The 25,962-nt window shown below is 47.0% G+C and overlaps 2 protein-coding genes across 5 annotated transcripts in view; one reads left to right on the top strand and one right to left on the bottom strand.

Annotated features, from left to right (window-relative positions):
• Positions 1 to 17,245, top strand: part of INSYN2A (inhibitory synaptic factor 2A) — a 58,194-nt gene extending 40,949 nt beyond the window's left edge. For both annotated transcript variants that reach the window (XM_042961090.1, XM_042961091.1), the window contains exon 4: positions 14,924 to 17,245. In XM_042961090.1, the coding sequence (XP_042817024.1) occupies positions 14,924 to 15,107 (184 nt within the window). In that variant the 3' untranslated portion in view covers positions 15,108 to 17,245. The remainder of the gene's footprint in view (positions 1 to 14,923) is intronic.
• Positions 1 to 25,962, bottom strand: part of DOCK1 (dedicator of cytokinesis 1) — a 524,611-nt gene that overhangs the window by 289,938 nt on the left and 208,711 nt on the right. For all 3 annotated transcript variants that reach the window (XM_042961087.1, XM_042961088.1, XM_042961089.1), the window contains exon 27: positions 24,757 to 24,852. In XM_042961087.1, coding sequence (XP_042817021.1) covers positions 24,757 to 24,852 — 96 coding nt within the window. The remainder of the gene's footprint in view (positions 1 to 24,756; positions 24,853 to 25,962) is intronic.

Below are 25,962 nucleotides of genomic sequence, written 5' to 3'. Positions count from 1 at the left end.
CTTAATTTAAACTTTATTTAGATTACTCACCTCAACAAGAATACAGCAGAAACTTTCAACAGGGAAAAACCATGTTAGGCTCCTCGTGATAATTTAGGATTTTCAGACAGAGTCACAACCTTCAGAGAGGTTACGGTCTTTTTCTTCTCGGAAATGTAATTTTCACAAAGTGAGAGAGGAGTGAGAGATGTTATGATTTAGTTCATTGCATAAAATGAAGCTTGGAGGGCCACTGTAGTTGACTTCTCAAAAACAATTCTAACTGCATAGTTACATATCCAGAAATGTGTAAAAGAACTCCCATCTCCCCCGCCAGCAAATACACCTTCCAGAAAGATCTTCAGAGTTACCATCCTTTCCTCAAAAAAGTGGAGACAGAGAGAGGGTATAAATGTCTTCAATGTAGCAAACAGCTGGAGTCCACACAACCTTGGGCCCAGCACATATCTCCAGTCGGGGCAGAACATTCCAGACAGGACTCAGCCTCTTTAACAGCAGAGCTGAGTCACCTGGTGACCTTCTGTGGGACCAGGCAGAAGAAACCCAAGGCAGACATGAGCACCGATGTCACACTAGCACATTCCTTACTGCAGAAGTTCTCAACAAAGGCAATTTTGCCTCCAAGGGGACATCTGGCAAGGTCTGGAGGGAGACATTTTCAGCTGTCATAACTAGGGAGGTGCCACTGGCATCTAGTAGGTAGAGGCCAGGGATGTTGCTAACGTCCGATAAAGCATAGGACAGCCCCACAACAAAAATTTATCTGGTCCAAAATGTCGGTTGCTCCGAGGCTTGACAAAGCCTACCCTACTGGAACCATCGCCAGGTTAAGGTCCATAAAAGGCACAGGACCCTGCAACCCTGCGGCAGCCCCCACCCAGCCTACCAGCCCGCCTGATTGTCCTCGGCTATTAACAAAGAGGAAGGTGAAAAGCAAGCACCCAGGCAAGTTCTGTTTGTCAAGAACTCGCACAAATCGCAAATTACGTCCTCGGGGACCGCTACATATCAGAGGAGTCTGGTCAGTGGGAAGTTTCTCTACATTCATATCATGGAAGAGAATTTAGGGTCACCAGCGAAGGGATGTAACTCTGACATAAAATAACTTGGGAAAAGCAGTGAGGAACGAAAGCACCTGGCATATAACCTCCCCGTTTGGCTTTCGTTACTCTGGGAGCTACAGGTCACCCAGTCTTTTAACGCAACAGAGCAGAAGTGAGCAGAGATTTCCAGAGAAGGTTCAGAGTGAGCATCATGAGCACAAACCCATTTAACATTTTGTGGGTGATTGAAAAAAGAATTTATTAGGACACTCTCCAGGGTAACTGAAGTAATTTAAGTAAATTTAGCTCTAAATCCAGAAGTGACTTACATTAAAAGTGATATTAAAAGTGATTTAACAAGCCTGTGAAGGACAGAAATTGGTCTTTTTTCAGGAATTAGCTTTGAGTGGTTGCTATTTAGACTTGGCTCAGCCAACATTCTGCAGGAACCCCAGGACACCAGCTACTGGCCCACTTTCTGAAAGAACTCTGAGGGTCTCGGAACCACAGGAAATTGCAAGTAATTGAGCAAAGACTGGCCAGTTAGAGGGACCGGGGCCATTGTGATCACTGTGCTTACCTCCTACAAAAATGGGAAAATGCATGCTTACTCACAGAGATCTTCTCGTCAAGAGATGGGACCACGAGGGAAGGCTGGCCTTCCCTTGGGGGTGTGCATCTCTCCCAGGTGCATGGGAGGAGCCACACAAACCCCCCACCGGCCCTCTCTCTAAATGAGCCAAGTATCCTTGGAGAGGTGGTAGCAGAAAATTGGGAATTTTAGATCTCGCGTGCAGGAAAGTATTTTAAAATCTCTCCTTCAGAGTGACAATTCCCCAACCTCCAAGCTTGTGTCGCACACAGAAGCTACCATAGAAGGCCTAACAACAACGCTTCAGCTGGACTCATAAAGTCAGCCTTCCAGCTGTTAATCCAGACGAGGACCTTGATATCACTGACACGCTGAACACACACAGCCCATCAAGCTCTGTTCCCAATTTTCCTGCCCCTTTACGTTAGAAGTCATTAAAATTTAACTGTGACTAACTTGCACAAGGTTATATGTCAACAAAAAATTTAAACGCTCTGTATGCTGGTTATTGACACTGAACCAGAGTGTTCTGAGCTCCATAGATGGTAAAAGTGCAAGCTCACTTCTGGTCAACTAATTGAAAACCCAGTCAAAAGGGAAATCATACGCTTAACCTGTTAATTTAATCTGAATCCTATAAACGGAGCTCTTATATTTACTTGGTGGAAAGTTATGGCAGTCTTTTGAGAGGCGGCCCAGGTGTTTCCTGTGAATGCGGGCACCCCACTGGCGTTCCAAGTGATTTTCCATGAACCATCTTGTGAGGGAATCTGATTTCAGAAAGCTTCTAGATCGTGATTTGCCCCTACCTTTTTCACACTTGATATTTGGGAACACCTTCTTCTGTCCAAAGCATCTAACTCACAGAAATAATTCTCTTTGACTAAGTTCTATTACATTGGTTTTTGTAACATTCAAGTAAGTCACATCATTTCAGTGATGGGCACCAACGGCATACACAGATCCAAACACAACATCCTCTTGGGGAGCACACAGCTGCAGAGCGAGAACAGAGAAGCCCGTTCACCAGGAATGTCAGCCTCGTGTGGTTACGTCACGGCAGAACCACATCAGTGGTTAATCCAGGACAGCCGTGAAGGTGGCTTCCATCATACTGTCTGAATACCAAGGACTAATGTAACAGGATGAAGGAGATCCTGGTCTGGTTCTTGGAAGACTTACATCTCTCTGCGTCTGCCCTGATGGCTGACAGTTGTTGATACGCCTTGATTCGTAACTTCCCTATCACAGGGTTCCCTTTTGTCAAAAAGAAAGGGGAGCAAGGGGAAATTCGCCGGGTGATGTCTCAGTTTTCAGTCAGGCCTATGACTTCATCCTCAAATGTCAAATGCTTCATGAAGAATGGAGGTTTCTTTGGTGGAACAGCATTCAGAACTCGTCAGTCCTTTTGCAAGAGAAAGCACCTGTTTGGGGGAGCCCGCAGCATTACACAGCCACAGCATCCCAGAAGTACAGGCCCAAAGTGAGCCGGAGAGAGTGCCCAGATTTCATAGGCTTTAGGATTTAAGTCCATTTCTTCTCACCGAGGAAACCTGCAAACAAGTCCTCCTTCAATTCCTGCACACTGCTCTATAGAGACAGGGTCCTGTCACCAAGGGTCAAGTTAGCTCAAGGTCAAGGCCCTTGCGGTTGGTTCCAAGCGTTGTTCTTGCAGGTGGTTCCAAGCTCGCAGATCCTAGACTTCGGGAATATTCCTGGGAGTCCCCATACCACCATCCTGGCCGCTCTTCTTGGCCTTTTCCCATAGGATGCCTAGAGCACCTCGAGATTGAACACGTTAAAGGAGTTTCAAACTAAAGAAATTTTTACATGCCAAAAGTCTGTGGTTATCCCAGGAACTGGCAGAACACAAGGGGCCACCATAGCTGCCATATGCACATGTTGCAATTTGTCATACCTGTTCCCTGGCAAGCAGAGAGCCCTGGAAGCCAATGAATTTGACCCCGCCTGTCTTGCATTTACACTTGAAACCCAATTCCCCTCTCTGAGCAGCATAAGAATCCACCGTGTTTCCAGTAGCAGTTGGCCCGGGGAGCTGCAGAGGGTGCCGTGTTCAAGACCTGGCTGCCTGCAGTTTCATCAACACGGTCCTGTAATAAATGTGTCCCTTTGCCACAAGCAGCGGTACATATTTCTCTGTAAAAAATAAGTCTGTCGTGGAAATATACAGGACTTGGAAGAAACATCAAAAGGACAAAAGGTCCTGAAGCAATTTCAGGGAAAAAAGATGCCAGTACCACAAGCCAAAGGTTGGCAACGTCAGCCTGCCAGAGCCTGCTGCTTAGGCACCAGGGCGCCCCAGAGGCCGGGGCTGAACCCCGACCCCCTCTCTTGGGTGGGGTGTCCGACAAATCTCTGTATCATGTGGGACAGCACGAAGGGATCAGGTAGGTCCCTTCCGGCTCTGAAAGCTCGTTGAGTCAGGGATTTCCAAGTGATTTACAGCAGCAGTGAGTCTGAGCTTCCACGGAAAGTATCCATGGGAGGAAAAGTGTGGACAGTCACAAGGCATTTCTCACCCAAGGAATGTCCGTTCCTGCATCGGCAAATCGATTTATGCACAGCCGAACCACCATTCGTAGGCAGCGAATTGATTGCCCTGCTCACTCCAGTCCACTGAAACCCCAAACATCAGAAGTAGTATTTCCCATAACTGGGGATTTGGAGGTGGCTGACATGATTACCGTTTTTCCTAAGATGGCATCCCCTGGATTGTGATCTGGACCAATTATGAAATTCTAATTAAAGACCGTCTCGGCATGAACAAAGATTAAAAGAGATACAAGTTTCAGGTTTCTTTAGCAAAACTTTTCTGGCGAATCATCCGTATTTCCTGTCACAATACGCTGTAATTATTTCAGAAACTGTTTTAGAGATAAATTACTAATATAATCTTGGCTCAAAAGCAGTTCAAAATCCTTTGTACCCAGCCTATCTTGGTAATTCTCTAGTCAGACAAATCTGCTGAGTCACCCTCCTGATGATTCACCTTTTGTTCCGATTGTGTTTCAGGAAGGAACAATGAAATACACCATTTCCCTCCCTCACTGAAGTGGTTAATTTCTAAAATAATACCACAACAAAATGGCTTGAATTCAGATTTGTACATTTTTATGAAAGTAGCATGTGCCAAACTCAATTCCGAGGCTTTTGGGAATGAAAGCAAGATTTAAAAGGTAATAATGATGCTGATTCCAGATTCATTAAATAGCATCTCTACCAGAATTTAAATTTTTCCTGTAAGTGTTAGAAGTCTCACCATTAGTTGCAAGACCTGAGGCCACTGTACCCTCTAGGAAGATACTGCCCACACCTGCTCCATTTCTGTACGTCAAGGCCACCACACAGTTGGCCTCCAGGGACACTAATTACGTGGGGGAGCCGTCGGGAGGCAGGAATATGGATGGACAGGAATGCCCGAAGTCTGCTTTGTTTTCGACACCAATGAGGGAGGGATCTTGCAGAATTTCATGTTGTCTGTGTCCTAATTTTGTCATTTGATATGATCCATTGATGGTCAACAATGGGCGGGATTTCAAACCACTATTTTGGTAAAATACCCAAGCCCTTTCCATTGGATGCTTATACGCATTTCTGCAGCAACCATTTCCACGGGACTCCTAGGAAACGACAGGCTCCACCCCAGTCACTGGGAGCTGGAAAGGAGTCTGTAACCTGGCTGAAGATAAACCCACGCACACCCCCTAGGGTAAGACTTGCAACAACAGAGCTCTGACAAAGGGGAACCTCCTTGTGCCACAGATACAAGGAAGAAAGATTAAGAAGGAGCTGAAGGAAGATGGGATGTTCCACCTGGGAGGGGGCCGACTCAGAGGAGGCAGGATCATCTTGGAAGGACACCATGTTGAGGAGGGTTCAGATGTGTGCTCCAGAGCCGGCTCCTCTGACTGCAGAGTCGGGAACGACCAGCAGGAACTAGGGAGAGAAACAGCCAGTGCTTCCCCAAAGATGGAGGGAGACGCCTCGCTGCTCATGCACACTCGTCTTTACAGCAGCTGGGAACTTTCTAGTACCTTGCAATCTCTGACTGCTCATCAAGTAGGCAGTTCTCGAATTCTGCACGTTCTTTTCCAAAACGACCGGAGGATTTCAGGAAAGAGGAGTAAGTTTAGCCTTCCATGAGACCGGAGGAGGAACTCACAGAATTAATGGGTGGCATTCTCTCAAATCATCCTTGGTAATTCATAGCATCGCCAATAAGGGCGCCACATATGGGGATGCAGAGTTTGCAGATGAGATCGTGCACGGAGATTTTACTGATTCTGGCGTAGTGCACAAAGTGCAAAGAGCTGGTGAGGGTGACGCACGATCAGGACAGCCACCAGCACAGTAAGCTTCATAACTAATGAAGTCTTATTGTGAAGAGAGGTAATTGCATTTGTATGCATAAATGGTGCCAAATCTAGCCTGTCCAGAGCCCACTTGGAGTGGAATCTCTACAGCCTTTGTCATTTGGTGATTATCTCTTAGTGGAAGTGCTCTGTCCAGTCCGGCTCTAATTACCGCCACTTGGTGTAGATTCAGTTCTTTAACAACATGAACTGATGTGGAGGAAATTAGCCTTTTGTCTAATATTTAGCGCTCTGTTCTTAGTATTTACGGTGAATGATGGGCTAGGAGGAAGATGACAGAAAGGAGTCCCTGGATAATACCTTGCGCAGTGAGAGTCTGGCATGAGGAAGTATTTTTTTGATACAGTAAATTAAAAGTCAAAAAAAAGATTTAACGGACCTCAGAATTCTCCCTGGAAATTCCCAAAGCCAATAATGCAAGTGTTTTCTATTCCATCAGAATTTTAAAAGTATATGATTTCTCCCACCTCCTCCCAACATATATGGATTTGGGTTTTTGTAATAGTTAGTAATACCTTAATTCTAAAATGCAACTCTGATACAGAGTAGATGCTGGAAAACCGAAAACTGATTACTGATCTCAAAGTACTATTTGTAAAGCAATCAGTTAAAATCTACTCAGCAGAGAAAGGCTGATTATATTGATAACCCTTCCCTTAAAACTCTCACCTTTGGTTATGCCCAAAGGGAATAGTTAAGGAGGCATTCACTGATGTCCAAAACTGCTGGGGGGGGGGGGGGGGGGGAGGAAGGTTGCACTGTCAAAATCATGAGAAAATAGATGTAACTCATTTTTATATGAATATGGAGATTTTTCTAGGGGTTCAATGTAGGACTGGGTCCCTACCACAATGCCCTGAGTTAGATCCTTTGAAATCCCATGGGGAACACAGTGACTAGAAAAGACAGTGGTTGCTAGGGCCATACAGCTCACTCAGCTCTCCCATCAGTCATCCTGAAAGAGCTACTCGCTTACACATAGCATCCCTGGAGATACACCGGGGAGCCTGGGGTTTACATGGCCACTGGTGACACCAGAGGACACGTACAAAGAGATAATGGTTTTCTGGCCTGTGCTGTGAGACTATCATTAATTCCTATCAGTGCAGATAGCATTCCTTAGCTCAGATCTGAAATGAGAGAGCTCCATGGAGCATCTAGAATTCGAGTCCTGGGTTGGTGGCTCGGGGGGGGAGGGGGGTCAGGTTCCTTTGCACACTACCTCCAGCACCGTGACCCCAGGAAGTCATTTGTCTCTCCGGGCAGACAGGTGCCCATCTTTAAAATGATAAGAGCAGATGAGGTGGTGGCCAAGATAATGGCCAACCTCACTCTGGTCGCCTAATGTTCCCCGTCCCCAGCCCCCAGCACCTGCCAGACTTACTATAACCAATTCTGGGGAGTTCCATGTCTTCTCATCTTAACTATAGTTACAATACACTTCCTGCCCAAAGACAAAACACTCATGCTCCTCATTGAAGCCAGGGACAGTAGCATGTTGGCAGGTTACATTTCATCATTACTGTTCCCTTGTAATTACAATGTATGATCTCTGTGGCTTGCTGGGCATGTGGTGTAAGATATGCTTAATACACATCCAAAGTCTCGTTAGTGATGTGGTCCCTTTCTGACTGGAGAAATTATTATGGGTAGAGGTTATAAATAGGGCTGAGTCTTTACACTTTGACCTCTCTGGGGTACAATTTGTGAGAGGCTAAAACATGGTTCCTTGATCCCGGTGCATCTGGCCAGCCCATAAATTCGGGCACTTTGATAAGACCTGGGTGCAAGACCAGTATTTGTACTCCAAAGGAAGTCATAGCTAAGATGGAGATCGAGGACAGAACTCCGCCCAGCACCAAGGAAGAGGGCTGTTCTCCAGTATAGTCAAGATAAAGAACCACTCAGAAAAGTCATTGTCTAACAATAACTTTGGCGATCATCATATAATTATAGCAGGATAACAGACTAGTGTTTTTAGTTTTTACAACTGTAATAATTTCCTTGCCATAGTGTACCAGGAAAGGAGGGGGGGAGATCTTATAGTTTAGGGATTGATATTATTGAATACTCCTCTACTTCTGGTATTTTTACATCTTATAGTGATTCTATAAACTTGGCTTATACACCTACTATGTGAAATAATGGTGAGGGAAGGATCCAAAGTTATGATGAATCATTTCTATGTTCAAAGGGTTAAAAAGCTGGCAATATAAATTATTAATATTTGAACCTATTGGCATGGGACTGACAGATAATATATAATACAGGTATATTAACACATAAACATATTTTGTATATATTCATTTAGATGACAGATTATAAATGTAAAATAAAAAACAGAACAGTAGCATTCTGTAGAGGTCAGAAGTGAGGGGATCTGGATTGAGTTCATCAGTTTATTTCAATTCAGAAGCAAAGCATGTTCTGAGCCTGACACTGTATTAAATACACCTCAGACTTAAGAGGAATTAAATAGGGTCTGTCCCTCAATGAGTTCAAAGTCATGAGAGAAAAACAGCTACAATCCAATGTGAAATGGACATGCTCTAGTAAAAATGCAGAGACAACGATGCCTGAGGGGCAGCTTGTTCCACATGAGTTTGGACAGGAAGGAGGGTGGGCAGATGTGGTTATTCTGGAAATCCCACAGAAAGAACAAGTGGCATGTAGCTAGGCTGAAGGATGAGCAGGACTTTGCCAAGGAGTTTCGGGATTTCTGAAGGTGACTATGGAAGGTTACTGAGAAGTGGTTAGGGAGAGAAGAGAGGGGTGTAGAGGAGTAGGAAACAGAGGGAGGGGAGAGGGAGGTGGGAGAGAAGGGGGAGGGAGAGAGAGGGAGAAAGAGGGAGAAGAAACAGAGGGAGGGGAGAAGAGGAAGAGAGAAGAGAAGGAAGTGGAGATAGAAGGGAGACAGGGAGGCAGAGAAGAGAAAGAAAGCCCACTGCTTGGCAATTTCAATGGTCAGAGGAAAAACTTCTCAAGGTCTCAACAAGGGTAGTGGATGTTGGCCCAAGAGGAAGGATGCTGAGGGCAAATCCACTGACCCAGCTGGTGGGATCAAGCAGAAAGGACTAGTGAAGCTTGATGGCAAGGTGTGTGGCTTTGGCCACCTGGATGAATGCTGGCTGTAGGCTGTGTTTGAAAGGATAAGACAATAGGCTGGAGGAAAGATTTGATTTTGGACATGCTGGATGTATGATGCCCCCAGATATTCAAGTGGCAATGCACTTGGGAGAGTACGACGGCTATTTTGGGTCCGGGTCCTTCAACTACCTGGAGGTGTGGCCAGGGTCGTGTATGGAAACCAAGGCCCAGGAGGAAGAGATTTCCTAAATTCTCCCAGCTGGCAAGGGACACAGCCAGTCTAAAAACTCAGAGCCTAACCTTGGGCTCCCTCTGAACAACACCGGCGTTGTCCATGGTGCTGATAGGGAGCTTACAGATTCTAGCTATATACATAAAGCATTGCACTTTGGGGAACATGATCTGTCCCATCCAGATCTACACAGCAAGAGCCAGCACATACCCTGATGACTGTGTTTCTCTGCACTCGAGGTTGTGCCATGGAATGTCCACGTGGTGGAAGAGCGCATGTCCACCACCATTTTCGCAGCCCAGCAAGCTCAGGTCCCCCAAGGGGAGATGATTTACCCACAGTGGCGGAGCGCAAGTCAGTCAGAGCCACAGATAGCGAAGGGGACTCTGCGATCTCATTCAGGGAGAATTAAAAACAGACGCTTCTTCTCTGCAGTCTACGGAGCCTGCCGACGTTGCTGAGGCTGGAGAAATCCTGGATTTCAGGTTTTCCTCCACTCCAGAAAACACAAATGCTTGGGAGCCAAACTCACTTGCTTTCAACTCCTAACTGCTCCACACAGAGAACTGAAGAAAGGGATGTTTTAACTACGTTCCCCTTAAATTAACTTGAGGAGTTGGCGACAGCGTGCTAAAGAAACCATGGCGAGGTCCAAGTATTTATAGGAGCATCAGACAAGCAGAGCACCGACTGGAGAAGCTACAACCATACTCCTCTGCACAGGGAGTGGGGGGAGAGGTGTTACTACAAAGCTTAACAGAGTCTCCAGGAAGAAAACAAAGCTTGGGTGCCAGCTGACGGAGCAGCCTAAGATTTAGGATACACTTTTGTTTCTTTGGAAATGTACAGAATAATAATTTTTAAGAAAAGCCCCTATAGTTAAATTTTTCGTTTTTAAAAAGAAATTTTTTAATGTTTATTTATTTTGAGAGAGAGAGAGCAAGAGACAGAGCGTGACCAGGGGAGGGCAGAGAGAAAGGGAGACACAGAATCTGAAGTAGGCTCCAGGCTCTGAGCTGGAGAGCCTGACACGTGTCAGCACAGAGCCTGACACGGGGCTCAAACTCACAAACCATGAGATCGTGACCTGAGCCGACGTCAGATGCTTAACCTGACTGAGCCACCCAGGTGCCCCCAAAACTTGCACTTTTCAAAGATTAACCAAAGAAGTTGACTCGACAGCCCGTTGCTTTAATCGTTTACCACAGTGGGTCACGTGGAGTAGGGCACGTGGCTTCAAGAATGCCTATGCTGTTGCGTGATTCTGTTCACGTGGAGTTCTCAGCACAAAGCCTTTGGTGAAATGGTTCGATCGGTGGGAGAAGGGGAAGCAGGCAGGGAATGGAGAAGTGCCAAGTTAAATAACAGCAGCTCCTGGGGACTTACGTCTTGGACACGGCCCCAGGACTTCGGGGCACTCTGCCTCACCCAGCACAATCTGCAGTCTGGGTTTTGCTCAAGCATGAAAGGCGAGAACACCTAGCACAGGTAAGGCTGGCCTGGCCACAGCCCCTTCACATTCATGCTTTGGAGCTCAAGAATCAGGACTTTTTCCAGACTGCTCATCCTCCTGACAGACAGGATTCTGCATGACCTACATCTCCCCATGACAGTGCATCACGAACACCAGATCCTGCCTGCAGGAGACGGGTGGCAGTTCCAGCAGCCTCCTGCTTCATGTGTGCTGACGGGCACACAGACCCCGGCGGGTGCAGAGAGCGGTGGAAACCCCCAGTAGAGTCCACGGACCTGGACTACGAGGTCTACAGCCCAAACTTGGAATACAGACGTCTCCATCTACTCGTTCCACCAGGGTTATGTCTCCGAGCTGGAACCACTCCAGGGAAGCAGGACTAAACTGGACAGTGCAGGCCGGTCACCCTCAACAAGGTGGAAAACACCACCCAGACCTCCACCTATGGCCCAGGCCTTCCTCCAGCCCACAGGAAGAATGAAACACTACTCCTGAGCTCCCCTGAGCAGAGCACGGGAACAGCTGACCACTCACGAGCGCCTAGGGACCCCGTCCATCCTTTCCAAGATCTTCAGACAGACTCTTCCAGAAAAAGAGACGTAGGGTCTGAAAGTGTGGGGCCCAGCTCCAAAAGGATCCTTGTGTGTGTTGCAGAAGATGTTTCCTTATCTTCTTTGATTATGTTCTGACAGAATGGAGACAGGCAGATTCCACTTGGAGTGGGCTCCACGGCGGGACCCCCAGGAGAAGCCCTGTTGGTCAGTGGCAAGAAGTAGGCTCAGGGTGGGAGGAGAGGGGGGGCAGGGGGCATGGGCCACGTGACTCAACCAGAAGAGCCCAGAGCAGCTAGGACTAAAGAGGAGGTGACTTTGTCTTTTAAGGCTCTGCGTTCACTTGTCAATTCAGTAAGTATTATGTAGTCAACTGCCATGATCCAGGCTCTACTGTGGGTGCTGGGAACAGGGGATGGGACAACATTCCCCCAGTCCCTGCACCTGTATTTGGGGGACAAAGGCAAAATAATCAGGAAACAAATAAGTAAGTATTCGTGGTGAGGGCAGAGAAGGAGAAAAGAAAGGAGTGGTGGGAGGGACCTGTCGGAGGCGGCTAGAGAAGGGGGACGAGGAGTGGCCAGCTATGCCAGGGCCAGGCAGGGAGAAAGTAAGAGCCATGAAGACAATAGCAATGTCTTCAGCAGTGGTGACCACACCCGCATCACGGGGTCTGCCAGGCAGCCACAGGGCCCCATCCCCACATCCAGTGTCACTCAGGGCACTGCCTCTCCTGCAGGCACAGGACAACTGAATAACTCGCAGGGTTGGGGTCTGTGCGCAGAGTCCGAGGGCCCGATGTCCACTGGTGGCTTCTGTCCAAGTCCTCTGCTCCAGACAGGACAGCAGGTGCTGCTTCCCTCTGGCCATTTGGCTAAGACTGAAGGGACCTCTGCTGTATGTCAGCCACAGTTGGCCAGACTACTAACCTTCAGACACTGCCCTCTCCAGTCAGTTGTCTGCCTCAGATCAACCCGGTGACTTGGTGTGTTCCTTCCACAATGACAAAAGGCCCCCAGGGGACAACAGGGCACACGGTACTACACATCATGTGTCTGATAGCCAGGACACACCGTTCCACAGGCAGACGCACTGCCATGTGTGAGTGACGGGGGGGGGGGGGGGGACGGGGGGGGGCACGGCTCAAGGTCACTGCCGATCTCATGGCAGGCTTTCCCAGGGGGCATGCGTGGCCATACACCCTCCCTCCATAAAGAAGCCGGCTCTAGCTCCTGCTCCTGAGGGCAGCTTCTCAGTAATGGGGGAGGGCAAACAGGAATCAACTCGACAGATAGAGTCGAGTCATTTTGTTAACAGGAACTCAGATTAGATTACTCTGTGATTACATGGTTCCGCGGTGTGATAAATTGGTTAATAACAGGATTCCCAATGTAGCTGCTTAATGGGAATTCAATAATTAGAGGTACCCAGAACTGTACTGTCGGCCTAGGAAATGCTGGCACCCGCCTGACCATCTAATAACTCAAAACCTATCTGGGACTGTTGAAGTGGTTATGATCTGGAAGGCATGCTTTCAATACGAACCAAGCGCCTGATAAAATTACCCTTTTGTACCTAACACACCACGCTGGATACCACAGCATCTCACAAACTCAATTACAAGGTCCTTGTTTTCCTTGTTAAAGGTCCAAGCCAAAGAATTCTTTAATATCTATCTTTATCACTGCTCGCTCCTGTTCCCATTATGAAATTAGTGATCAACAGAGAATAAGGATTAACTAATATCTGAATTGCATCTTAGAGTTTAGGAAACTTTTTCACTGACTTTTCTTTGGGGGGCGCGGGGGGAAATCCTTATCAGAAGGCAGTGAAATTGTCAGGGCAGTGATTATTGTACTCCTTGAAGGAAAGGACACTGAACCTGGAGATAGAGAAGCAGGCACCTGTCGAAGCCAGCACAGCCCCCGCAGCAACAAGAGGAAAAGGCAGGATGCTGGGCCTGTTCTTCCCACCATGCCACATAACTGCAGATTTGCACTTCCCACAACTGCCCTTAAGAGGGACTGTGCCTCCATTATCCCATGTTCTAGATTAGCAAGGCACGAGTTCACGAGCTTCCCTCCTCCTTCCCATAAACAGCACCATAACTCAAAAAGGCCCTTTGAAATGAGGGGGGCGAAGAACTCTTGCGTTGGGCGCAGGGGTTATTAACTAGCCATAAACTTCTCTGACAATATTTTTAATTTTTCCAGTAGTACTAGTATAGTCTTTGATGCTAAGAAAAATGGAGCAGTGGATTTAAAACATAAAATGGTCCATTAGATGGGTCTTGAACTTGTTTTTAAAACTCCAGATAATACAGCTTTGCTGTTTTGTCTTTCCAAAATGTCAAAATTTGGCTAGGATTAATGCCTCTCTAAATCAATAGGATTTCATGTTTGTAAATGGTTTACGGCTCCACTGGATATACAACGTTATGAGCTCATGTATTATCATCACCACGGAGCCTTTACTGAAATCTACTGACATTTAGTCAGCATCCAGACCAGACATGAAGGAGCACAGAGCATAATTCTCTAGAAGCCAGCGCCCACATGCAAATAATCAGGGTACAGGGATGGAGAGAAGGGAGACGAGGCTCATCGCTACTGGGACCATCACAGAAAAGTGTGGACCCGGGCATCCTATCCCAAAGGCCAAGGGGATAACCTAGAAACTAGTGGGGAGATCAACAATGGGTTTTCCAAAGCCATGAAGAGAAGCTAGGACTCCAGGCAGGCTGTGGAGAAATTTCGTAAGAAAAAGTCGCCTTCAGTCCTGTCATTCTAACGCAAACATCATCACCACTGCCCAAGGTCCCTCCACATGGCTACATGTCCACACACCCTGGCTTCAGCAATGTAATTACGATTTGGGGTCATCGTCACCGAACACCATGTTCTTGCCTGAAAACTGTCTTTGATCACAACTGCGTAACATTCAATGGCACTGACCCCACAAACACAGTTTTCCCCGAGGTTGGGTATTGTGGCTCTCACGAGTCTGGTAGATGATGAGGTTTTGCAAAGAACATAAGCCAAGGTCATTTCATGCCACAGTTGTTTGAGGTGAGATCCATGGATTTCTCTAATCTTATAGAAAAGGTATGCAGGCAAAGGGCCTTCACGCCCCTGTTCTGTATGTGCTAGGATGGCCCCCGTACACTCATACTTTTGTTCGTCCATCTATCCCGTGAAGCATGTGTGTGCAGTCTCCAGACAAGCAAAAGGGTTATTCAGATGTCATCTTTTTCATTTCCACCAACACATTATCTACTCTGACACCAATGGAGTACCTTAATAAAACTTCAAAGACTCGCATCGAAAGCACGTAAGTGATTTTCAAGGAAAATGAACCTGAGATAGTTCAGTGACACAGAGCTACAATAGATCACAGCCGACTGCTCACTACCGAGCCGGAAAATCACATAATAAACATAATCCCAATGATCGTTACCCTCGTAGGACGGCACCGCATTTTGCTGCCACTAAGGGGGATCTTTGTATAGGGAAGATCACGCACTAAATTCTCCCCTCTCTCTTCTTCCCAGTGTGGAGCTGGACTTTAAGCAGCAAGAAGACAAGCTCCAGCCAGTTCTGAGGAAACTCCATCCTTTTGAGGAAACTCAGGTTGTACCTTCGCCTTACTCTCAGGAGCCCTACTCCGCAACTCCCAAGCAAAAATCCAAACCCGAATCTAAAAAGCATGGAAGATGGAAACTCTGGTTTCTTTAAAACTCATGGTGTTTGGAGTCTAAAGGCCGTCTTGAAAACCCACTGGAGTTAAGTAAATCCTTTTCCAAAACGAATAGGATGGAGCGAGCCTTGGCCGGCTCAGCGCTTCCCACTTCCCACCCTGCTTACCAAAAAGGCCTTTTGTACGAACAGATAATTAACAGAAGCAAGGTTGTACACGTCACACCTTGCCAGCTGTTGTCTGCAATTCGTGGATGTGGGAGGTAAACTCTGAAATGAAGTTTATGTAGTCAAAGGGGATAGGTAAAAAAATTCTGTGCCCCCGCCCCAGATCGGCAAGTATTACGTCATCAGCCTGCGAGACGATGGGCTACCACTCTGTACACAGCTAAAACTCATAATTATTTTCAAGCCTTTCTTTCTTTTTTTCTTTCTTTCTTTTTTTTTTTTTTTTGATAATGAGAAGAAAAAGCAAGCCTTATGTTTGCAAAGGACTTCATTTTTATGTTTAGTTTTGCAAATAAGCAGGGGGCGAGTGCAATTTTCAGCACATCAAATTCCGGAGAAAGCACAATTTTTTCAAGTGGTCGGAGACCATAAATAATCTCTCAAATGTGACTATATGTATATTTGCCTTCATGTGCTGTAGCGCTAAGCCAAGTGACCACATCTCAGTGTCACGATGACACCTCAAACTTAGCATTCTGTTCATCTCCAGACCTGCGACATGTTTACTGCTCATTTTCCAAACGGCCAGCAGCCAGGAGTCCCCAAAGTCAGGACATGCCTTTAATCACTGCAGTTGACAGGGTCAGAGCTATGGGACACTAAGCTTTCTTAGATCTCATTTTTAATCTTTGGGTACCCAAAGGCCAAATGATAAATTCTGGCAAGAATCTGAAAACACACATAGAGATACACGGTGGATAGTACGGTCACCAATAAATCACGGGTGTTCTCTGCCACCGGAAAGCGTTTCTGTGGATCAATCTCTGAGACACCGTTCGTCACCAAAAGCGCAGCCAGACGTTTGATACAATCCGTCATGCTCTGAAACAAGTGTGGAAGACCTGACCATCTCAAAGAGAAACCGCGTGTTCAGTTTAGCTGCTGCCAACCGACAAACTTAGCGTCACCTGCATCGAACCTATTAGTCAGTTGTACTAAATGACATACCTAGGGGAAAGCTGTGAATCAAATGTTTTTAGGTATTTTTTAAATAAACAGTGACACTGAGAGTCCTCTTTTGATTACACATTGCAATATAAATCTTAGTTCCTTTATTTTTTCACTCATTATTTTGCACCTTTGCAAGGATCTTTTTTATAGAAATCAAAAGCCCCTAGTCTAGGAATGACTGGTCTATCAATTTTCTGCTTTTCACAAGAGGAAGTAGGGATCTTATTTTGCCTTTTTTTGTACAACGGAACTTTGGAATAGTTGTGTGAACGTACAAGAAAACCTAGTCTTCAAGTTTCTGGCCAGAAGTTTCCCATCCGATCTAATGCTGGCATGCACACCTCATTGATTAGATGCCAAAAACAAAGTGGCGACCCTTGGTAAGAGGATCTCTACCTGCATTTCTCACGGGAGCTATTTCTTGCTGTGCATTTTCCTCCTGATTCAACAGCAAATTTATTTTAGTTCTAAGTGTTTCGATTCTACAGGGACCTAGTGATCAGCAATCAGACCTGGACCGGATAACAATGAAGCGTGTGTCACGTAAGCATTCTTCGGGATTGCTCACACTATACTGCGGAGGTAGCCTTTAAAAAAAACACACGCATCTCTCGTGGAAACATTACGTGAGGGTGGAAATCCTTGAATACCAGTAAACAGAATTGAGAAATATTTTTGTGCAAGGAAATGGATAGGCACATTGATCCCGTACCATGAAGGAAGCATAATTGTTTCATGTAGACAAAAATTAAAAAAAAAAAAAAATGTGTTTCATGTATTTTATACTGTTTTTAACTAAAGTTATAAAAATGTTTGCAACAAGTTATACCCCCTTGTGTTTTACGAATCCCGACTATCTCGGGGAACTGAAATAAGGGTGTTAGTGGCTTTCTGACGAGTGTTATAAATCCATCTCAACAAGAGGGCATCCTAGTAAACAGAATGACATCACTGTTTGAAAGCAGTCTAGACCAAAAAAGAAAAAAAAAAAATTAAAATGTTCAGAGTCAAGAAGGAAATTGAAGATAAACCCTATTGAAAAATAAAACTATCTTCAGAAGAGAAAGAAATATTTTCAAAGTCATTTCATAGTTTAATTGCAATGTGTCACTACCAGATGCCGATTCTTCTCTTAGAAAGAGTTAAGTAAAAACTTTGATACAAAACCAAGGTAAAAAGTACAGTGTTCCCTCATATGTAGATGTACACACGGCATTACGTATAGAGATTAAATTATTATACTTGTCACTAAGTTCTTTATTAATTTTTAAATAAAAAAAATCAAAGGTAATGTTTTGTGTGGATATTGAACTTATTTCATGGTCTCAGTAATTTGGGAAAATAGAAGTAACCCATGAAAATAACAATAAGGGAAGGATGCCGGGGCTGTGAAAAACTTCCTCTAGCCTTCAGGAAGGGAGACAATCATCGGGCAAGTGCAGGCTCCCCAGGCCTGGCTGGGAGGGGGCAGGGCTGATGTGTAGCTCGGGCTGGGCTTTCCAGATCATGGACTCTGGTGGGGGCTTCAGCCACCAGGAGAACAGGAAGACTTTTTAAGGGCACAAAGCACCTCCCGGTAGGATCTGACTAACTCGTGTCTAATTTTTAAAACACCTCAGAGAGACCAGTGAACTCATCGGTCTTCCCATGCCAAATCCTGCAACGGTCCCGTGGAGACAGCTTCTCTCCAAATCAGCCACCAAGCAGTTCCCTAGTCCCAGGGGATCGGCCATCTCCTTCTTTTCCTCTTCTCTGGGGGTGGGTGAAAGATCTCCACCTCGCCACCCTGGCAGAGACACAAGGGAGAGGTCCCCACCCTTTTCCCGCTGTCTATAAGGGCAGAGGCCACCGGCAAGGACGGTAGGACCCCTGCAGGCTGAGACGGAGGCCCCGCTGCCCTCACACACTCACCAGCGAAAAGAAAGGATGGGTGGGACCCACGTGCGTGTGAAGGAAGACACGCTGCACCAGCCAGGAGCACCTGGGGAGACGCTCCGGGTCACACTCTTCAACCATTCAAACCACACCCTTTAACTGGGGTTGCCAGAGGTCCCCTCTTACAAACAAGCACATACAGCAAAGGATGTTCTGCCTCATAGGTACTTCCAGAGTGACTGGTGTGTGACCGGCCTCCAGGGAGAGGTCCCGGGGCCCCTGCCTCTGCTCTTTGGATCGCAAGCCCTCCCCCCGCCCCAGCAGAGTGTAAATGGAGAGGAAATCAAGGTGTGGGAAAACCCTTTTCCTCTGCAAAGGATGGAGGATGTGGGCAGGAGTTTCCCACACTTCCTTGGGGCTCCCGAGGTGTCCGTTGCCGTGGAGACCTGAGGTGGGGCGTAAATGCTGTCTGAGCTCCTAAACCAGCGCCAGGCTGCCTCCAATCTCAGAAGCGACCATGCGCGTGCCCTGCAAAGCCATTCTCCCTCTGGTAGGATCGGAGGCAGAACTGAGGTACACAACCCTGCATCACAACTCAGACCACGCACACTCAAAACCAGGTGCCTGCTTTGTGCCTTTCGTAGAAGAGAGCAAGAACGAACCAACGAGAACCAGGTCGTGAATGTCTCCATCCCACGCCATCTGTATCAGCGCAGTGTGTTTATAAAGCCCCCGCGGGGGGAATGGACTCTTAGGGAGCGTTTTTATCAGCTGGTAAAATTTGACTTGATTACTAAGCAAGGCAGGCTTCATAGGCGCAGCGTCACCTAAAGATCACAGAGGCTGCTTTCCATACTAATATGTCTTCTTTGATCGGGAAAAAACTCTGTCACCGGCACATTTGGCATGAGATAGGTGTGTGACCAATTTCTTTCCCGGAGAAGCTACAGGATTCAGAAATCGAGTTCCGTTTTGTGAACTGGGGTTAACTGATGCTAACGCTATAGTCATGCTACAATGTGCAGCATACGTTCCGGGAGGCGAGAAGGCCTTGCGAAAGCAGCGTACGGCCTTGTAACTGTACGTACTGACTTAAGACACCTTCGTGGTTTAGTACGCATATGCAAAAGAGAGCACAGCATATCTTATCCAGGCAGTGGTGTGGCGTTTGTCTCCTCCCCAGTACATCCAGGCAGTGACCAACCTGGAAAACACACTAGAAATGTGAGACAGGCAGAAAGAACTCCTGTGCCGATTCCGAAGGAAAACAAATATATACATTAAGCCGTCGTGGTTCACATGCGCAAGCACGTTAGGCCGTGCCTTTGCTAAAAGCCACAGGTCTTTCAAGTAGATTGATCAGCACACATACAATTAGAGACCCTTTTTACGACACTCGTATAGAAGAGCCAGACACTCTCCATTTGAAACTTTTATAATGTTATTACTTTCTTTTGAAGAATAGAATTCTTCAAAAAGCACACCGACACAACTCCGTTAGAATAAACATCGCAAAAACGAACGTTCATGCATGGACACATAACACATCTCGGTGCAAATATTTGGTCAGGAGTCTCGGTCAAAGGGCTCTCTTGGCTGGCAGGCCAGTTCCATTCTTCTCTTTTCCAAGTAAAGAAGCATGTCAGGTCAGAGAAAGCGCTGGGTTCTCACTGCCAACATCTCCCCCACCAGCGACGCCGCTCTCGTGATGCAACGCACCCCCACCCCATCGGCGTCCCCAAGGCTGGCGCTCAGCGTGGAGACAGCAGAACGTCCTCACTTGAGTGTAGTGAGTCAGGAGGTGCTGGTCAAAGGAGCAAGCAGACGATGGAGATGGCCTCTTTCCCTTTCCTAAGCCTACATGGAGAATTTTCCAAGGGAATCCTTCCTGAGGAGAGGCACACTTGCATTTTAGTGAATGAGTGATTCCCGGTCTTCTGGTGGGTATCCAGGCTGCAGACAAACCCTTAAAAGTCCTTCTCACTCAATTACATTTTTAAAGGCCCCGTTAACAGAATGCAAATTTTGTCACATGGTAGAGACACCTAACATCACAGGAGAAGGCACAACTGATCTTGTCTCAACCCAGCTTTGCGTACAAGTGCTGCTTCTAGCAGAGACACACGCGTATGGGGGGAGGGGACGGGGGGGTAGCAGGTCACCCCCCAGAAGGCTGGCCATGCCATCTGCCCACGGGACAAGAGCACCGAACCCAGCATGACTCCGAACCTGCTCCGAACCACATACCATGACTAAGAACACCACCTAACACTAAGGGCCTCAGGAATTTCCAAAAAGGAAGAGAAAACCCAAATCTGAAATCAGACACTATGTAACTAAGCATTTCACTCAATTATTCCACAGTATCAGGGGCACCTGGGGGGTGCAGTCAGGTGAGCGTCTGACTTCTGCTCAGGATCTCAAGGTTCATGAGTTCGAGCCCCACATCGGGCTCTCTGCTGTCAGCACGGAGCCCACTTCAGGTCCTCTGTCCCTCTCTCCCTGTCCCTCCCCTGCTTGCACACTCTCTCGCGCTCTCAAAAATAAATAAACACTAAAAAAAATTATTCTACGGTGGCAGACCACATTGGAATAATGATAAAATGGGATCTTCCTTCTGTGGCATGGTGACTACAAGCCTTCTGGGTTAGGACCTGTTTCTGGCATCCGTAAGATCTACGATTCTATACTCGCCAGATGCAATTTTATTTGTTAAAAAAGTATGACGCTTAGGGTCAGGGCACATTTTTATCCTATGTGTGAGATGTGTTCCAACAGTTCATTTCACATCGAATGCCGAAAGGTATAAAATGAACTAAAACAAATGATACACAATCAGCTGTACGGTGTTGAGCAAATACCACAGACACGGATAAAAGAAAAGGCTCACACTGCACGTCTCTGCTTATCCAATTACGCAGGGAGTTCTGCATTTCTCGAGTCCGCACATAAACAGATGGGAAAATGGTCAGCCTGCAACAGCATTCCCAACTAACAACACTCCGACGCAAACAGAGGCCACGTTCTCGGTATTACTGTTGACGATACTGTGGAATAAACCATGAGGTGAAGCATAACTATTCATTAATTTTTAAATCCATTTCCAGTGATTATTCAGAATCTTGAAGCTAATTCCTAGTTGCACGGTTTCCATTCCATTTATGCAAACCTAAGTAGCAAGCGCATAAGGCCAGAAATGTCTGTTACGGTGGAAGGTTACAGCTGACACACAACAGATCTGTAGACCACTGTCTGCTCTCCTTCTCTGGAAGGTCCACTGCTGATGTTTTCTGCCCCCCTCGTCAGGGACATTTTTCCCCCCAGATCTTCCTCTAATCTAAATTCACAGAGCAACAACACTGACATTAAGAAGTTAATGCATAAATCTACATCGGAGCAAATTGGAAAAGCAAGGTCGGGCTCTCCGAGCAGGGCAGCATCTCTGTCTTCCCCCTCTGTGGACAGCACAAGGGCTCCTGGTTCCTGGAAGACTTCAAGATCTTTCTAGGGGTGCCTGGGAGGGGCTCAGTCAGTCGAGCATCCAACTTCAGTTCAGGTCACGATCTCACAGTTTGTGAGTTTGAGCCCCGTGTCGGGCTCTCTGCTGTCACCACAGAGCCTGCTTGAGATCCTCTGTCCTCCTCTCTCTCTGTCCCTCCCCGCTCGCTCTCTCTCTCTCTCAAAAATAAATAAACAGTACAAAAAAGATCCTTCTCAACGACTCATTTTAAAAGGTCAGTGTCCTTCACGAAAACATCTCGATGCTGCTGTCACTCACCAAGTAATTACAGCTTATTCAGAATCTATGTTTTCATTTGAGAGTCTTTCCGCTCGCAGCCTAGTTGGTTTTACAAAAAGGGATCTCTGGATGCCTTTGATAGATACTGAAGATGTAGGAATTGGGAGGAGTCAGCTTAGGACCTAAGTCCCCTTCCTGCTTCTAGAGACTTCTGTAGGAGAAAGTGGGACGGTGGGGAACGGGCCTGGATGTGGGCGGTTTGCTCTGCACCCCCACTCCCAGAGAGTGCCTTGAACCCCTCCTGAGTGCTCAGCAGGAACAGGACCCCAGCTGGGTAACACGGCACAAGATCCTCCCTGTCAGCCCTTCTCAGAACACGCAGGGGCTCTTCCTAAGGAGCGCTCGAGGGTTCCTCAGAACACACAGGTTCCTCCACGCCCTTCGGGGAAAGGGCTCAACCCTCCCTTCCACCTCCAGGAGATCCTAGCATTTGGCCCAAAGAAATGACTGAAAGATGCTAAGTGGAGAGGTGCTTCCTCTGCTGAGCAGCTGCCTCCCTAACCTGGACGAAGACCTAGAAGAAACTCGTAGTCCCCTGAGATGCCCTCTGGCCACCACTGGGGTCAGCCCCACGAGTACCAGTCTTACAGAACACACTAGGAGGACCAGCTGTGGCACCAAACCAGGGCACCAAATTACAGCTGCCACGCCAGCCACAGGATCTAGAACACTCCTTGTGTCTTTGCAGGACATTTTCTGCAGTGAGGTTGAGAAGTAAGTGCGAATCTCCCCACTAATTACACAGTGGCCAGCAGAGAAATACAGTAAAGCTTTGGATTGCGGATAACTTGTTCTGTGAGTGTTTCACAAGACGGGCAAACATTCCTAGCAAATTTTAACTTGATAAATGTGCAACGTCTTGCAATAGGAGTAGGACATGGCACCGAACATCACATGATCACAAGTGATCCGACGGTTCTTGAAATTTGCTTTGATACACGGGTGCTTTGGATTACAAGCGCGTTCCCAGAAGAGATTATGCTCGCAAACCAAGGTTTTACTGTAAGTGCTCCGTAACATGCCTCTATCACAACCACCGCGATGAGCATCGTGCCTGAGATAAGAACTCCCCCAGAGGCATTGGGCCCACATGGTCTGGGAGAAGACGCCGCATGCCACGGCCTCTGTTCTACCCTCGCTAGATCCGTTGGTTGAGCACGCCTCACAATCTCTCCACATTCCAAGTACTGTCCAAACGTGTAGGAGTCCCTCCTTGCCCTCGTCAGCCCAGGTTAACTGCCTGCCAGCAGGCAATGACCCAAATGAACACCCTGCTGGAGTCAGGCCCCTAAGTCCAGACAGAACTACGTCCTCTGCTCACCGGCCCCCACACCGGCCATCTCGCCCCTCTGCCCATCGCCACTGCCCGTCACTCGCTCCCTGCAGCCCCACGCTGCCATCACATCACCCCCACCTCTGTACTCCAGCCCATTCCAATATGGGTCACCTTAGGAAATGGCACCAAACTTGATTCAACTTCAGGCCACACAGGACCCATCCTGCTTCAGGGCCCCTCAGAGTCCCACAACATGAGAGTGTTCCAAGGACACCCATGGCACGGTGCCAAGAAGACAGGAGCACCAGCCCACGGTGGGGGGTGGGGGGGGCCCTGGAGTCACCTCGCGTCTACTCCATGGGGCTCAGTCTCCACCCTCCTACACAAAGGTATTAAGAGTACAGAAAAGAACGTGATAAGGGAGACACACGTACTATTACGGGGTAATGGATAAGTCCACTGCAAATAAAGCCAACTTACAAGAAATATTTTCCTTCCGACTTCATACATGTGATCAGTCAATACCTTGCAAAGGAAAATCTGACCATGACACGTGCTGAAACTCTGAAGCACAAGCTAGGCTGTTTTACTGATGGAAACAGACTAAGACAGCAATTGCCCCACTTCGGTGCTACCCATCTGTGATGTCAGACGCGAAACGGCAGCCTTCGTTGGTGCGAGCCACAGACCAGAGCAGGTCCGGCCCTCCGCGCATTCTGGCCTTGCTGCCCAAAGAGCATGTGTTAACTTGTTCCCCTCCCGGGATACGCAGAAAGAACTATGGTCACACAAGGAAGGACAACGTATCTCCTCTGGTTGTGTTCCTGGATTCGAAAAGTTCTTAGGATTTTTTTTGAAATGCCATCCACCAAACTTAGTAAAATGGTAACAGGTGCTAGAAATGAAGGAAAATAAATGGGACCTGTGTGAGCATCTTTCGCCTAAGAAACCAAACTTAAGAATGATGGTAGTGAGGGAGAGTGGTAAGCTCCGGAGGGGGAAAGAAAAAATGAAAACCTGTCTAAATTATTGTTAAAACTTTCTTGAAAAAAAAATCATAGATAGTATTGCATGCCTCAGTCACCTGTAGAAGAGAGACATCTATGATACATCAGGGTAGACAATAAAATGGCTGGGTTGGATCACCTCATTTACTTTTTAAGGTCCGTCATAAAATTTTATTAATGGCATCTTAAATGTAAATACGTAGAAAGAAACTGCCAGAAGAGTAAGAACTTAAGAAGAAACTCCATATCCTTTGCTAGAAGTAAATAATGAGTAACTGGAAGCAGATGCTTCTGTCTCTAACATGTTAGTTTGCTGACCCTTCAACTTTGACACCTGCTTCTAGAATCATGGAAAATCAGCATATATTATATACCAGACTGTAAATAAATGCTTCTCTGCTGTTCACTACAATGTAGTAAAATAAGCTTACGCTCAAAAGGCAGCTGGGAAAGGGCCAGATGGATTTTCGGGGTTGGGAATAAGTGACACGCCTGGGGAAGGGGCCCCCCCGCCACAATTACGCGCCCAAGCATTCGCCACGGAGCACTTACAATGAGCTCGGAATCCCGCCCCATGGAAATGACAGTTCGGTTCACTGTCCGCAGAAGCTTCTCCATGATTATCTGGACATGCCTCTGAGTTGGCCCCTGGAGGAAGACACAGCAGTGAAAACCAACACCTAAGACCATCATTAACATGCAAGCCTCGGCAGTTGTCACTGAATCCATTTACCCTGTAAAGAGTAAATCAATTATAACCCTTAACGAGATGAAGAATGGCCCTTGTCAAAGGCAAAAGCCTTCACAAAGAAAACGCAACGCATCTTATTAATTATAGTCCATTAGTGATAATTTGTTATATAATCATAGTAATTGAATTTAAGCAAACCTTAAAAATAAAAGCAAATCTGTTTAAACAATATAATGTTTATGATCCCTGATTAGCCCACCAATTAGTTTTCTAGAGACCCTTGGCCATTTGTAAGTGGAAAGCAGGCAGATAGCAGCCATAGATTGCTCTGCCTGTCAAGTTCGAATAACCTGGGCATCCAGCACCTGGAATTCAATGTATTTATTTTAGCACATTATCTAAAATCCATAATGTGCCATGGATTCTTCCATCGGGAAAAACGTGCTCTTTTATTTTGTGTGTGATGGGATGAACTTGGCCTGAACTTGGAACTTGTTTAAATACGTTCTCGCGGTGCTCACACACAAGGCCAGGGCAGGAATCACCTTTGAGGCTGGGCCATACATACACTTCACTCCCAACCTTCTCCCCTTTAAGACAAAGGCAGGCCCTGGAAGGGGGCCTAGAAGCTGGCCATTGGATTAAGGCTTCTAGAAGCTTCCAAAGGCAACTCCCCTGCAAGAGCTGATATCGCCACCCTTGCTATGAAGTGATTCAATCTGATCTCTGTCTTCAAAGGCATTCACCAGGCTCCGAGAGAACGAATCCCTGCAGGAAGGAAGTGGGCAGGACGGGTATGTGTGTGTGCTGACTGGGAAGGTGTCCAGAGGTCACGGGGCAGAGAGCAAAGACTAAGCCCTGCTGACCTTGAAAACCTGGCCCATCTGTCCCCTGCTGGAGGCACATGGATGGACACGGACCTGTACAGGCACAACTGGAGAGTCGGCGAGTCTGTGCACGTGCACATCCGTGCACAGCTGTGTATGGTGGGTGTGTTGGCGATGGGAAGGCACAGGGTCAGCCTTTTGCACGTGTGCTCGCACCCACTTCTGATTTCAAAAAAAGGT

The sequence above is a fragment of the Panthera tigris genome, chromosome D2 (genome assembly GCF_018350195.1).
Source record: "Panthera tigris isolate Pti1 chromosome D2, P.tigris_Pti1_mat1.1, whole genome shotgun sequence".
NCBI classification, from domain to species: domain Eukaryota; kingdom Metazoa; phylum Chordata; class Mammalia; order Carnivora; family Felidae; genus Panthera; species Panthera tigris.
The sequence above is the reverse complement of the archived record's forward strand: the minus strand, read 5'-3'. Positions and strand labels throughout refer to the sequence as shown.